Genomic DNA, 14,604 nt, shown 5'->3' with positions numbered 1-14,604 from the left:
CTGGGCCATGCCCTGTTTTTGTATGGCTGTTGAGCTAAGAATGGTTTTTATATTTTTAAATAACTGTTTTTTTTTTTTTTTTAAAGTCCCAAAGGAAAATGTAAGACAGAAACCGTATGTGACCTGCAAAGCCTAAAATACTCATCTGGGCCTTCGCCGATAAAGTTGGCTGACCCCTGGGCACATGGTCCTCCATCTAGTGTCTCAGCTGAATGCCCTGGGAGTTAATGAGGTACCAGTGAGGTCTTTCCTGTAGCCCAGCTTCACGTCTCGCCTTTGTGCCATGCTTGACTCTGTCACGGCCATGTTCTGGGAAGCCCCAGGGAGCTTTATCCCACCCACGCTGAGCCCAGCCAAGGCCACATGGATTCTGGCTCTGTGGCCCTCCTTCGCTCCTTCTTCCCCTGTGCTCCGCCTCACGGGCTCCAGCTGTCCGAAACTCTGCTCTTGGCCTCCTCGCCCAGCCACAACGCACATGCTACGTTCTACACACTCGCTCGGCAGCTTTGATCACACCCAGACTACTTCGCCCGTGCATTTACTTTCTCTCGTTTGCAAAAGTCAAACCACCTTCCTTGCACAAGAAACTTACACGCGTTCTAGTAGGGTTTAATTCTGTGGCACTCCCCAAACATGCCCACTCGGTGAAGGCCCTGTGTGGCTGGGCACGAGGGAGGGCTCAGGACACAAGTAAAAGGCACAGCCCCTCATTCCAGCATTTTGCAGTAAGGTGGAGGCAGGCGTGGAGGCAACCTGCTGTGGAAATTCGGAGAGAGGCAGTTCCTTCCAACCACCTGGGAGGGTCTGTGTGCGGCTGCCTCCCAGGAAAGCCTGGAGCAGGAACCGCAGGGCTGCAGGGTCTCTGGCTACAGCCGGAAGGTGTGTAATCTTGCTGTGCTTTACGGCGGCGACGCTACTTGCTAAAACCAGTGTCACACGAAAACACAGGACCGGGAGTTTCGCAAGGGGTAACCGCCATTCAGCCCAGCGGTGGGAGTTAAGCTGGTGCCTTGACCGGCTCCCCTGAGGCACTGGGTGTCCGGTTACAACAGCAAGAGCTGGGTGATGGGCAACAGGTCACAGAGGTGAGCAAGTGCCTCACCGGTGCCCACATGCCCTCCCCCTTAGTGACCCCAGGGTCGTCCCAGTGCCCACGTGCTGCCAGTGCCCCTCAGGGTCACACCAGTGTCCAGTGATCCCCGGGGTCATCCGTGTCCGCGTGCTGTCGGTGACCCCCGGGGTCGCGCCCGCGTCCAGGTGCTGCCAGTGAGTCGCGGTGGCCGCCGCCCCCGAGCCCCGAGTCCCAGGAGATCCGCACGGGGGGGCGGCGGCCGCGCAGCCGGGTGGCCAGACGCTGGGGGGCGGTGGAGGCGTCCCCTCGGCCGTGGGCCCGAGGGAAGAGCCGCGCGTCCCGCGTCCCCCACGCCGAGGGGACCCTGCTGGCGGGGGGCGCCCGCAAGTAGACCGCAGCGCGGGACCACCTCGCGTGGAGCCGCGGCTCCGGGACGCACGTGGGAGCCCCGCAGGGCAGCGCCGGGCCCGTCCCCCGCCCCCCGCCCCGCCCCCCGGCTGTCGGAGGACAGCGCCCGCCCCCGGCCCGGAGGCCTCCCCTTTAAGCCGCGCGCCCCGGAAGCGGTAGCGCGGCGGCGCCGGGACCGGAAGTGGAGCGGCCGGCGGGCGGCGGCGGCGGCGGGCGGCCGGCTCGGGAGCTGCCTCGCGCGGCCGGGCGGGCCTCCCTGTCGCGGCGCCGCTCAGGCTCGGGCTGGCCCGGCGCGGCCTCGGGGCTGCCCATGGGGCGCGGGGGGCCGGGCCGGTGACGGCGGACGCCCATGGACGCCCCTGAGGCGCCGCTGCCGCCGGTGATCTACACCATGGAGAACAAGCCCATCGTCACCTGTAAGTCCCGTCGGCGCGGGAGGGGGCGGCGGCCGTTGCGGGGCCGCCCGGCCCGGGCTCCCGTCCCCAGCCCCCGGCCCTTGCGGCCCGGCCCCCGCGCTCCCTGCCCGGCCGCTTCCTGGAACGGAGGTGTGGCCGGGGCGGAGGCTGCGGCGGGGCCCTCCGAGCGGGAAGGCGACCTCCGACCCCGCCGGGACGGCCTGGCGGGCCGGGGCCGCTGCACTTGGACGGCTCCCGGGAGGCGCGCGCGCCCCGGAATCGCGGGCGCGGAACGGGGGTTCCCGCCGTGCGGCCCCGTGCAGCCCCGAGGCTTGGCAGGCGGCCCCGCGCGCGGAGGGGACCGGCCTTCCCGGTGGGGGCGGACCTGTCCTTCCCGCCCGCCGTCCCCTCCGCTCCCGTGGGAGGGTCTCGTGGCTCTGAGAGTTGCGAGCGTGGACGAAGTTTGCGTGCGTGCGCACTTCGCTCGGGGAAGTGGTAGACGTAGTGGGAGACCGAGCACGCGACGCCGGTGATGGGTCGCAGCGGTGCCAAGTGTGCGGCCACCGGCCTGACAGCTGCCGGCCGAGCTGGGCTGCGAGCCACCCCCAGTTCCGGGCGCGTTACCCGCGAGCCCTCCCCGCGGCCAGAGGACAGACCCGCTGCACGGGTGAGCGTCCCCCTGGCCGGCTCGCTCTCGGGACAGCCAGACGGGTGGCTCCCTGTCGGGCGTGCGCCACATCTAGGCTTGCACGCGGGGCCCGTTTGCTTTACAGAAACAAAAATTCTACTTTTTACAGGAACTTTAGGGTTCGATGCTTAAAGGAACACGGAGGCTATAGGAGATGTCGAAAGGTCGGCTGACGTTTTGATGTCTTGCAGGGAGGTGTTGCAGGCTGTTAGGATTTTTGACCTGTGACAGTGTTCGGTTTGTTGCCAGTGGTCTTCTCCAGCACAGTCGGGCCGCCCAGGCCCTCGTGGAGTCCGCTGTGCGGGCCTTGAGCACCTCCCGTTTCCTCCCTTTATTCTCCTTTTCTGGTTAGGACGCACTCCTGTGTGCGCCCTCTCGTCGGACCCTGAGAGGTGGCGTGTTTAAGGTTGAAGCGGGCTGCTCTGTCGTGACGTGGTAGACCTCCTTAGGGAGACGGGCTGGGTCTGCTCTGAATTTGGACCCTGGCGTGGTTCAGCAATGGCTGTGTTCTTTTCTCCCCCGGAGTATTTGTCACCTGAAAGTCTTACTCAAGGTGTTGCCCCCGCACACCTTCAGCCCGGGCGGACAGGTGCGTGTGGCCCTGCGGAGGCCCTGCGCTCTGAACCCTCCGGGAGGAGGGGCCCTGCTGGCCGCGGTCTTCACCGGGTCGGAGTAATCCAGATCCTGGAAACGCCTCCCCCAAGTGTGGGGCGCTGGGAGCGCTGGGGGATCCCCAGAATCTAATTACAGCTTCTGCCCCTTGGCTTGTCTTCTGTACGCACCTTCCTGGAGGGAAAGCTCCTGGGTGTCCTGGCTTTGTGCGTGAATTGTTACCCCGAAGGACAGCGGTCCACAGGGGTGTTGAATGTTCGCTTTTATACACACGCGCGTGACCGCTAGAGGACACACTCTCCTTTCCGGCAGGTTTGTCATGAAGGCTTGTCCCCTGTGTGGAAAGCACACCGAGTAAGGGTCTGAAAAGGCACACAACCGGTCAGGAGGCTTGAGAGAATGTTCGCTGGGAAAGTACAAAAGGTCCCTTTAAACGTGCCACGTTCTAGGAGACGTGGCTTCCCCGTTCACACGTGAAGTTAGCTTGGTGTTTCCGTGCCAGGGGCTGACGCTCCGGGAGGCACCTGTCTGGTCCCTTCTCCGGGCCCGGCTTTGCAGGGAGGAGCTGGTAGTCCCAGCCGTAGACAGAATCCGCCCCAGGCTCCGTGTTCTTCAGATGTTTGATCGTACGCACCCGTCTTAGTTTGCAGCACTTCTGTTCTCCAAGTCTGTTGGCCTCTTGGCCGCCCTGCACCTGGGAGGTCGGGCCTCGTTCCTTTCCTGGCGAAGGCAGAGCCTGTGCTTGGTTTTGATGTTTCTCGTACAGCTTAGGACGTCTCACTTTCAGTGGAAGTGAATCGTGAGGAAGTGAATGTGGGGTGGGACTGGGTCGGGTACGTTTAGGAAGTGCTTCTACGTATGTGGCCGGGAGAAGGGCGGAAAGCGCCCAGAGACTCGGGTAAGTAGGCTGCGTTATCACTTGGCAAGCTGGCTGGGTTATTTTGATAAGATTCTGAAGCTGCCTGTAAAGCATCCTGACCTTCAGCCCGTCACTAGCAGTTTCTGAACCTGCTGCTCACTTCCTCCTCCCGACTCCCTCAGCAGGGGGTGTGTGTAGACCCGGGACTAGCTAAATTAGTAAATCCCAGAGAAATGCACAGGGAGGTCGGCCGAGCAGGTAGTGGTGCTTAATAGCGTGACGAGTTCCCCGATCGGAACGATTTGAATACCTGTAGGATAAGTTATTAATCATGAAAGATGCACAGTCTGAAACAAACCCAGCAGTTTATTTGATCTAAATTTAAGTTGGGGCTTAGATTTCCCCCTCCCCCCCCCCCCCCCCCCCAGGCCACTGGGTCAGTTGTCTACTGTGGAATGAAGGCTTAGGTTTCTGTTCCAAAGGTATGTCAGGAAAGATATGTTCCTTTCCCGGCTCTCATTTAGTGGGCAGAGTTAGTGTAATTCCACTGATTTGTGGTGTTTCTTTGTTGACTGCTGGCATCACGCCTAAAATGGCACATACCGTCTCTCCCCCTGGAAGTGCACAGTATTCGAAAAATAATAGTGCTTCATCCAAATGATCTTACCGGTCACTTCTTAGGTTGCATACTTTATTTTTCTGAATCTCTGTATTTGGTTGGGGTTTACATCTGACATTATACATTTTGAAAGGGGGAAAAGGCGACAAAAACGAGCACGTATGTAAATGCTTTGAACCTGGTTGGAGTTTGATCCTCCACCCCCTATACTTTTTCAATTTGCACGTTGTAATTTTCCACCCACCCTGAAAGTATGATGCTTGTGATTTAATCACTGTCTCAGTTTGAGTACCAGAAAAGTAACTTAAATTGATGCACATAAATGTAGGTCTTGGTCCATATTAAAAATTTTTTTTAATGTTTATTTATTCTTGAGAGAAAGAGCATGAGCGGAGGAGGGGCTGAGAGACGGAGACCCAGAATCCGAAGCAGGCTCCAGGCTCCCAGCCGTCAGCACAGAGCCGGACGCAGGGCTCACACCCACGAACCGCGAGATCGTGACCTGAGCCGAAGTCGGACGCTCAACCGACGGAGCCACCCAGGCGCCCCTAAATTCTTAAGCCAATAGTGAATCAATAGTGGAGATGTGAGAGAAACATTTGTCCTTAGGGAACCTCCCGCTGTTCCGTGAGGTATATTTGGAGGGCAGGGACCGAAGGTGCTACCAGAGGTTCTCACCCTGCAGTTTGTGTGTTGTGTATGTGTGTGTGCTTAACACGGGTAGGTCTTTCATGCCTGACCTAGAGCACGTCATGGTCTCTTCCTTATCTGTGAAGTAGGGATGGTGATAGTACCAATCTCATAGGGTCGATAAGCGCTCGGAAGAAGAACCAATGTGCAAGAAAAGTTAACTACCAAGCAGTGATTTCTCAACTTTTCTTTATTCACAGTGCCTTTAGCGTTTCAGTAATTTTTTCATGGTGTCTCTAAGTTAAGAAGAAGACTTCAGGGGCACCTGGGTGGCTCAGTCATTTGGGCGTCCGACTTCAGCTCAGGTCATGATCTTGCAGTCCATGAGTTCGAGCCCTGCGTCGGGCTCTGTGCTGACGGCTCGGAGCCTGGAGCCTGCTTTGGATTCTGTGTCTCCCCCCACCCCTTCCCCCACTCATGCTCTGTCTCTCAAAAATGAATAAACGTTAAACAAAAAATTTAAAAAGAAAAGAATACTTCGTAATTCCACTTATTAGTTAGGTCCAAATAATGTTATTAAGTAAGTATTATGTCTTAACGGTAGTTATTTGAGAAAATAATACACAAAAATTAAAGGAAACATTTTCATTTTCATTCTTAGATAACCAACCACAGTAACATAAATGGGATGGTTGTACCTGTTGGGCACTGTACAACTTCTGTAGCTTGGGAGTCGGATTGGACAATGCCATCCTCTGTGTGTGTGTGGGGGGGGGAGGGTTTATGGTACTTTCCTTTTATCCTAGCAACCACCCTGTTTTATGATATAATGATGTCTTTGAAAGGAATGTAGCAGGACCTGATACTGAAACTGAATACGTCGAGTGGGGTTCAGTACCTCTCAGCACTGTTGTCTTCCTCGTAAATTCAGAATACTGTCTGATGGGGCCTCTGTGCGTTTGCTGCGGTACCGGGAGGCACCAGGGTACATGGCTTGGAAACCCACGTTACTAGTGTATTACGTCTAGGGTGGATTTGAAAGGGTAATGTAGAAGTAAAGTTCCTTTTCTGTTTGAATTTGCTTACAGGCCTGATTTACAAGATGTGTTTGTGAAGAGTTTCCAGTGAAGTGTGATTTGGTTTATGCAGGTGAAACTCCAGGGTCTGATTTTCGTTCCTAAGCTCTGCCGGGACGAGGTAGTCCAGTCCGGCGGACGTCACGACCGCGTGTGCCCAGAGAGGAGCGGAGCACGGGGCGGCCTGGCACGCTGGTGGGGACCGGCGGCCTGGGGGGGTCGCCTTCTGCGGGCGTGCAAGTGACGGGCGGAAGCGCTGCTCGTCTCAGAAAGCTTTTGGCCGGTCGTCAGAACGTGTGCTCCCGGGAGCCGCAGGATTCGGTGTGTGCGGTCACGGGGCGCTGGTCCCCCAGCGCCTCCGGTGCCTGGCGCTTCCCATCCCGCCGCCACCGGCCGCCGGCCTTTGGTCCCCTGGGCGCACCGGTCGCTCCCACCTCCCTGAGCCTCTGCCACCCTGTGCCCTGTGCGGCCTTGGCCTTGCTCCCTCCCGTGCGGGCGTCTTTCCTCTGTAACTGCTCGGGGCGGGAGTGCACGTGTATGCACGTGCGCTCGGTGTTTTGGTCGCAGAGAATATTTGGTTTTTCAGCGGAACATTGAGGACTCCTCTCTTTCTCTCACAACTGGCAGTCAGTCTGCCCACAGTTGTTGTTGACCTCTGACATTTGTCTACAATTCAGCCACTTCTCCCACCTTTGCTGTCGCTCCCCTGAGCACCAGCTAGTGTTGCTCTCCTGGCTCTGCCCCAGCGGCCTCCCCGCCGCCTCCCTGCCTCCGCCCCAGCCCTTTGAAGCCGGTTCTCCCTGGGGTTCAGACGAGCCCACTCTAAGAGAAGTCCCGGCGTGCACTTCCCTCGCTCGGACCCTTCCAGGACCGCGCGTCAGCTGTCCCTCTGCACTGGTGTTTTCCAGACATTTCGTCCAGACGGAATCCCGTGGCGTGCAGCCTTGTGGCTGCCTTTTTGTCCTCAGCGGTGTCTAGAGGCTGATCGTCCTCGTCCTTGGAGGCTGTGCCTTCATCTGGAGTTCGTTCCTTTCATTTGTGGCTAGCGGGCCGCCCGAGGGACGGACCCCGTCTTGTTGAGCTGTTCCCAGCTGGTGGACGTTCGGAGTGTTTCCGCTTTTTGGCTGTTGCGAATAGTGTGGCCAGAGCATTTGCGGGTCTATCTGTGTGGACGTGTTGTCATTTTTTGTGGGTGGATTCTTAGGAGCCGAACTGCCGTGTTGTGTGATAAGCTTATGTTTAACTTTTTAAGAAACTGCTCAGTTGGTTTCCAAATTGTCTGTAGTGCTTGGCCATGGCCACCAGCAGTGTGCGAGGGTTCCAGAAGCTCTGTATGCCCGTGGACACACACCTGTCGGTGTTTTTTTTTTTTTTATTAGAGCCATCCCAGCAGACGTGACATGGTGTCTGATTTGGGTTTTAATTTGCATTTCCGTCACGACTAGTGACGTTGAGCATTTTTGCCAATTCTTAGTAGCCTTTTGTATATCTTCTTTAGTGAAATGTTTATTCAGATATTTGGTCCTTTTCTTTTTTGATTTTTTTAAAATGTTTGTTTATTTTTGAGAGAGACAGAGCACAAGTGGGGAAGGGGCAGAGAGAGGGAGGGAGAGAGAGAGAGAGAGGGAGAGAATCCAAAGCAGGCTTCAGGCTCAGAGCTGTCAGCACAAAACCTGACATGGGGCTCGAACTCAGGAACCGTGAGATCATGACCTGAGCCAAAGTCACATGCTTAACTGACTGAGCCACCCAGCCACCTTGCCCTTTTTTTTTTTAAGTTTATTATTTTTTGAGAGAGACAGTGCCCCCATGTGTGCATGAGTGAGGGAGAGTCAGAGAGAGAGAGAGAGAGAGAGAGAGAGAGAGAGAGAGAGACAGAGAGAGAAAATACCCAAAGCAGGCTCTGTGCTGTCAGAACGGAGCCCGATGTGGGGCTTGAACTGTTGAGCAGAGAGCATGACCTGAGCCACAATCAAGAGATGAACGCTTAACTGACTGAGCCACACAAGAGTTCCTGTTTTGCCCTTTTTTAAATTAGATTGTCATTGAGTTATAAGAGTTCATTGTATTTTCTGATACCTGTCCTTTCTCAGATCCATGATTTGCAAATATTTTTTTCTAATCTTTGGCGGTCTTTAATTTTCTGAATGCTGTCTTTTGGAGTACAAACATTTTTAATTTTTTTTTTAATTTTTTTTTAAGGTTTATTTATTTTTGAGACAGAGACAGAGCATGAATGGGGGGAGGGTCAGAGAGAGAGGGAGACACAGAATTGGAAGCAGGCTCCAGGCTCCGAGCCGTCAGCACAGAGCCCGACGCGGGGCTCGAACCCATGGACCGCGAGATCGTGACCTGAGCTGAAGTCGGACGCTCAACCGACTGAGCCACCCAGGCGCCCCCAAACGTTTTTAATTTTGATGAAGTCTCATTATTAATTTTTTTGGGTAGTGCTGTTGATATTGTATCCAGGATCTCTTTGTTCAGCCCAAGTTCATTGTAGTTGTTGGGCGGTGCATTTACCTGATGATTAGTTCTTTTTATGTGTTTATTGATGATTGGACCGCTTCTGAGTTACATGTTCAGCTGCGTTTACTTTGACATTTAAGAGGTATAGCCAAAAACATGACTAAAACACGAATTGGAATGGTGCTAGGAAAAAAAGTGCATTCTATTTTGTATTTTATGCCATATACCTTAGTTTCCTAGGGCTGTTGTAACAGATTATCGGAAACCTGCTAGCTTAAAACCATGGAAATCTGTTCTGCAGTTCTGGAGACCGGAAGTGGAAAAGCGAGGTGCTGTAGGCCGTGCTCCCTCCTGCGGCTCCTGGGGAAGACCCTTCCTGCCTCTGCACGCCGCCAGCAGCCCCTGGCATCCCTTGGCTCGTAGCTGCGCCGCTCTCGTCTCTGTCTTGTGTCCGCCTTGTCTCGCGTGGTTTGTCTCTCTCTGCATTTGCTCCCCTGTCTCTTATCGGGACGCGTGTCGTGGGATGTAGCGCCCACCCGGATGATCTGGGGTGATCTCATTTGGGATCCTGAACTTCATTCCATCTACAAATCCTTTTTCCAAGTAAGATCCCAGCCGCAGGTTTAGGGGTTCGGGAGGCGGACAGGTCGTTGGGGGGCCTAGTTCGTTCCCTGCCGCAGTGTCTGCGTTGGCATCCGGGCGCACATCAGCCAACATCCCTCGCGCTTCCCTGGTTGCGTAACGCGGCCTCGGTCGTAGAGGTTTGTCTTTGCCGGTCTCTTGACCAGGGGAATGATTCCTCGGCATCTGGGATTTGGGGCTCTAGATGTTGGCACGAGGTGGGATGGTCTCTTAGAAAAAGTGAACGTTTTTGGTAACGTCTCTCTCTGTTATTTTCTCCTGGGCGGTCAGTGCCTTTATTTGGCTCCTTGTGCTTGTGTTCCCTGGTGTTTTGTTCCTTCATGTTCTTTTAGGTCCTTGTTTGCAAAATTTTAAAGAAAGTGAGCAGAGAAATTATGAGGAAACTGACAACAGGTTTAGACCTTGGTTTCACTGGGAACTGTTGTAAGTTTGGAATGTTTCTTGTTTTCAACAGATCTGTTTAGCATTCAGAAGTAATTGTGTACATTTTAGAGCTAAAATTTTAGGTAGAGCCTTGGGACTAATAATAACCTTTTCAGGTAGTGATTTTTACTAGCTTCACAGCTCCCCGTTTACGGGCACTTTTGGATCAGTGGATCAGTTAGTAGGTTTCTAAGTGTGGAGGTGAAAATAGGATGGGCCGTCGGGTCATTTTGAAGGGGAAGACGCCAGGGCGGGTTCGGCTGTGCCCGACAAGGGTCCCTCAGTATTTGATGGCACAGCGAGGATCGGCCTCCTCCCGTGCCACGACTTTGCCCAGTAGGTGGGGAGGCAGACACCATCTGCCCACACTGAGGGGGGGACTTGTCTCTAAAATTACCCCTCAGAGAAATCCTTTGCCATAGAGTTAAGTAAAATAAAAATCTCGCTTCCTAAGTCTCAGAACCGAGTAAGTCAGCCACGCTAGAAATCCTCAGTGTGGTCTTATCCGTTCTAAAGTTGCATTCATAGCCTGGGAGCGTATTCTGACCCCCAGCACTTGGCGTTAATCTCTGCTGCAGGGTGCCCTGAGCTGCGGGGGCCCTGGCTGTCTGGTGTAGGGTTGGGCTCCACAGCGGTGATGTGTGCAGGTGCATCCGTGAGCACAGACCCCAGCCCTCGTAGAGCCTACATTCCAGCAAGAGGAGGTAGACAGTACGCATGTGTAGTAAATTATGTAACTGTTGATAAGTGCTGTGGGAAAAAAGAAAAAGGGAAGAGAAGTGGGAGAACTGTAGCATTTCAACTTTTTATTGCAAGTATGGAGACTTGCAAATGTGTACAAAAGTAGTAAGAATAGGGTAAAGGAACCCCGCGAACCTGTCACCCAACTTCAGCAGTTGGACAGATTGGCCAGTCTTGCACGTCCAAACCCCCATCCCCCTAATCCCGTGTTATTTCCGAAGCAAATCCCAAGTGTATACACTTATCCGTAAGTGTATGTGTTATGGACCAAAGGTTTGGCTCCCCTCCCCGCAGTTCCTAGGTGGGAGCCCTGCTCCCCGGTGTGGCAGTATTGCGAGACGGGGGTCTTTGGGTGGTGAGCGGGTTAGGAGGGGATGTAGGCCCCGGGGATGGAGTCGGAGGCCTATGAGAAGAGGGCGAGCACGCGCCCTCCCTCCCCCTGCACGGCAAGGAAAGGCCACTGAGCACCAGGATGGGCGAGGCACCAACCAGGAAGAAATCAGGCACCTGGCACTGAATGGCCAGCACCTCGATCTTGGACTTCCGGGCTCCAGAACTGGGAGAAAACAACTCCTGTCGTGGTACTTTGTCATGGCAGCCGGAGCGAAGACAGCGTGTGCCTTTCAAGACAGCATATCTCTGAAAGACCGGGACTTTTATTTTTTGAAGTTTATTTACTTACTTTGAGAAAGAGAACGAGCTGGGGAGGGACAGAGAAGGAGAGAGAGAATCCCAGGCCGGCTCCGTGCTCTGTGCTGAGCCCAACTCAGGTCTCCATCTCATGACTGTGAGGTCATGGCCTGAGCTGAAGTCAGATGCTTAACTGACTGAGCCGCCCAGGCGCCCTGGTGTTTACATTTTCAATGTCTTTTTTTTTTTTTTTTTTAAATCTTTGAATTAATTAGTATACCAGTAGGGTTTTGAGCTCAATGCTCTTCTGGTCTGTCTTCAGATCCCGATTTCCCTCTATCTCTCTTTTGAGGTTTAATTAACTGCTCTCTCTTCCAGTTTTCTTTCTTCCCCCCGTTCTGTGGGTACTTGGGGATGAGAGAGGTAGAGCGAGAGCTGCATCAGAATCCCCTAGAGGGCTTGTTAGAACCTGACCCCGGGCTCCACCCTAATTTCTGGCTCAGCGGGTCAGGGGTGGGCCTGGGAACGGGCATTTCTAACAAACACCTTGGTGATGGGGCTGCTGCAGGCCCAGGGAGCCACTTAACGCAGTCTCTTTCACTCAGCCGTCGACAGTGACTCGTGAACTCCGAGTTAAAACATTTTTAGGGGCGCCTGGGTGGCTCAGTCGGTTGAGCGTCGGACTTCGGCTCAGGTCATGATCTCGCGGTCTGTGGGTTCGAGCCCCGCGTCGGGCTCTGTGCTGACAGCTCAGAGCCTGGAGCCTGCTTCGGATTCTGTGTCTCCCCCTCTCTCTCCCTGTCCCCTGCTCATGCTCTGTCTCTGTCTCAAAAATAAATAAAAACATTAAAAAAAAACATTTTTAATAGCTCTCTGATGTTTGGATATATCCCACTAGGAGCGCAGTCGGACTGCCTCCCTTGTCCGACTTCTTTCTTGGTGCTTATACTGCCCACTGCACATACATTTAACTTCATTTGTTGTATTTTTTTCTGACTTTTTAGGGAAAGCTTTTTAGAAGTTTAACCTTGTTTTGTAATAATGTAAAATATTTACATGCTTTCAAAATCGTATCTTCCAAGCAAGGTACATGGACAAGAAGGCAGTGTGTACTTGGGTCCGCTCCACCCTGTCCCTTCCTTCTCCAAGTATTCTCCTTCCATAAAAAAAAAATTCATACGTATTTGTACTTCCCTTTCTTGGGTAGGAGATTGCAGACCACACACACACATTCCCCCCCTCGCTTTTTTTCTCAACATTTCCTGGAGATCTTTCCTGTTGGTGTTTTCAGTCCCGCAGAACTCTGTTACGTAGCCATTCCGTGGTTTGTTCTCCTTGGCCCCCATCCGGGGAGAGAAATGGTTTTGTATTTTGCTGTTTCATATAGTCCTGAATCAAACAGCTTTGTGCGTGTGTCTGTTGGGATAGATCCCTTCAGGGATTGCCGGAGCTACGGAAAACACGTGATTTTGCTAGATGTTGCCAAATTCCCCTCCATGATGGTGCGCCCTTTGGAAGCTACAGCTGGACCTCACTGAGAAGGTGGTCTTTGGGAACCCTAGGGGAAGAGCGGTTTTAGGAGCCCTTGTCTCCAAAGCCCCAGAGCAGGGGCGGGCCTGTGGCAGGCATGATCTCTTGAACTCGTAAATGCTGTGTGTGATTCAGACTGCTACAGTCATTTCGTATTTTCTTTTCTTTTTTTTTTTTAACTAAAAAAATTTTTTTTAAGTTCATTTTGAGAGTGTGTGCATATGCAGAAGAAGAGCAGAGAGGGGGGGGGGGGCAGGGGGAGAATCCGAAGTGGAGCCCGACGTGGGACCCGAACCCACGAACCATGATTATGACCTGAGCCGAAATCAAGAGTTGGAGGCTTAACCTACTGAGCCACCTCTCCATATTTTCTTTATTTAAACATATGCAAACCGACAAGGGCTAACTCTTCAGTGTTCTTTATTTAGATGCACTCATCCAGTCTTCTGTTTATGTTTCATCTCCTGAGTTTTAGGCCGTGTTCGATCCGTGAATGCCAGAGAAGGGGACTGTTGTCCTGGTTAGAATTGTTTACTCGAACCTTTTGGCGCTCTCGGCGTGTGCTGAATTGTCTTCGTGTCAAAAAGGAAGGCGGCTTTGGGGCTTTATATCTTGTGCGTCGTCTCTGCGTGTTGGCTGTGGTTCCTTTCCTGCTTTCTCCCGCGGCACACAACTTGATCACTGCCAGCGTAGATTGTACCTTTCCCCTTTGATCACACCCGGGGTAGTAACTGTTCTAGAGACCGGCTGCTGGGGGAGAGAAGAGCAGCGTGGAGAGCGGCCACGTGCACATGTCACAGCGGTGAGAGCGGGGTGCAGTGGGTGTACCTCGAACTCCAGCGCTGGAGGGGCAGGATACACGACTCGTGATTTAACATCTGTATTTTGGCAGGAGAGCGGACGACCCGACAAGGGAGCTCTCTGTCATCCCCATCATGTTGACTGTGGGAAATTGCTTTTCTTTACTCTTGGCCTCTGTGGTGCAGCGCTGTGGGAGGGAGGGCTCACTTGCTTCCCAAGCATGCGCCTCGCGATGAAGGGAGGGCAGAGTTTATACGCCGAAGCGAGAGGTCGGTTGCCCGTCTTACAGGACAGACTACACCTGGGTTTCTGCTTCTAGAATCTGAATGACTTCTGGATCTTCTTTGTTTTTTCTCATTAACCTCACTCCCCACTTCCCAGCCCCAAATGTGAAAACCTTGTATGTGCAGATACTCGGGGAGGACCACGGGGGAGGGTTTCTATATCCTGTGACTATGCATCTGACATTAGGTTTCCCCACGAAAGACTTACCGGTTTGAAGCATTCATTAATTTTCATTACTGTGCTGACATGGTATGGGAAGTATAGCAAATATGCTTTACACATGATTGAACGGGCTGGTGGGAACTCCCCGCTTGTGACCTTGGACGTTTTTATCGTCCGTGTGAAAGTCCGTTCTCCGAAAAGCTGTTGAGCAACGGAGTCATGTATGGTCTGTGGGCAAGTGCGTGCGGTGTTCGGGTCACTGACGGTGCTCTCTCTTCAGCCCCCCGTTTTCAGACGGGAACACGCTGCCGGCTGCTGAACCGTAGCTTGCGTTCGTTAACCGCAAACCCGAAGAGTGGCTCTTTCTGAAGATTTTTCTATAAGGCGAAGGCTAGATACGTTATATATTTCCTTTGACGTATTTGTTCAAAGGTAGAATCATCGAATCCCTCGCTTGGAAGGGCCTCGAAATTGGTCGTCCGTCCCTCGTCCGGGCACCCCACAGCTGGCAGCCTCCAGGGTCCCGGAGAGGAGGTCCTCAGAGCGAGGACACCCAGGCCTCCAA

General features: G+C 53.6%; 1 protein-coding gene across 4 annotated transcripts in view; it reads left to right on the top strand.

Annotated features, from left to right (window-relative positions):
• The first annotated feature begins 1,678 nt into the window (after nt 1-1,678).
• The window catches only part of TRAPPC10 (trafficking protein particle complex subunit 10), an 87,560-nt gene continuing 74,634 nt past the window's right edge, over nt 1,679-14,604 (top strand). For 3 of the 4 annotated variants that reach the window (XM_023238658.2, XM_023238657.2, XR_002735754.2), the window contains exon 1: nt 1,679-1,896. In XM_023238658.2, the coding sequence (XP_023094426.1) occupies nt 1,830-1,896 (67 nt within the window). In that variant the 5' untranslated portion in view covers nt 1,679-1,829. The remainder of the gene's footprint in view (nt 1,897-14,604) is intronic. The other variant, XM_045036525.1, reaches the window with a different exon arrangement.

This window comes from Felis catus, chromosome C2 (assembly GCF_018350175.1).
Source record: "Felis catus isolate Fca126 chromosome C2, F.catus_Fca126_mat1.0, whole genome shotgun sequence".
In the NCBI taxonomy this organism is placed as follows: domain Eukaryota; kingdom Metazoa; phylum Chordata; class Mammalia; order Carnivora; family Felidae; genus Felis; species Felis catus.
Note: the sequence above shows the minus strand (reverse complement) of the source record. Positions and strands in the feature narration are given on the sequence as shown.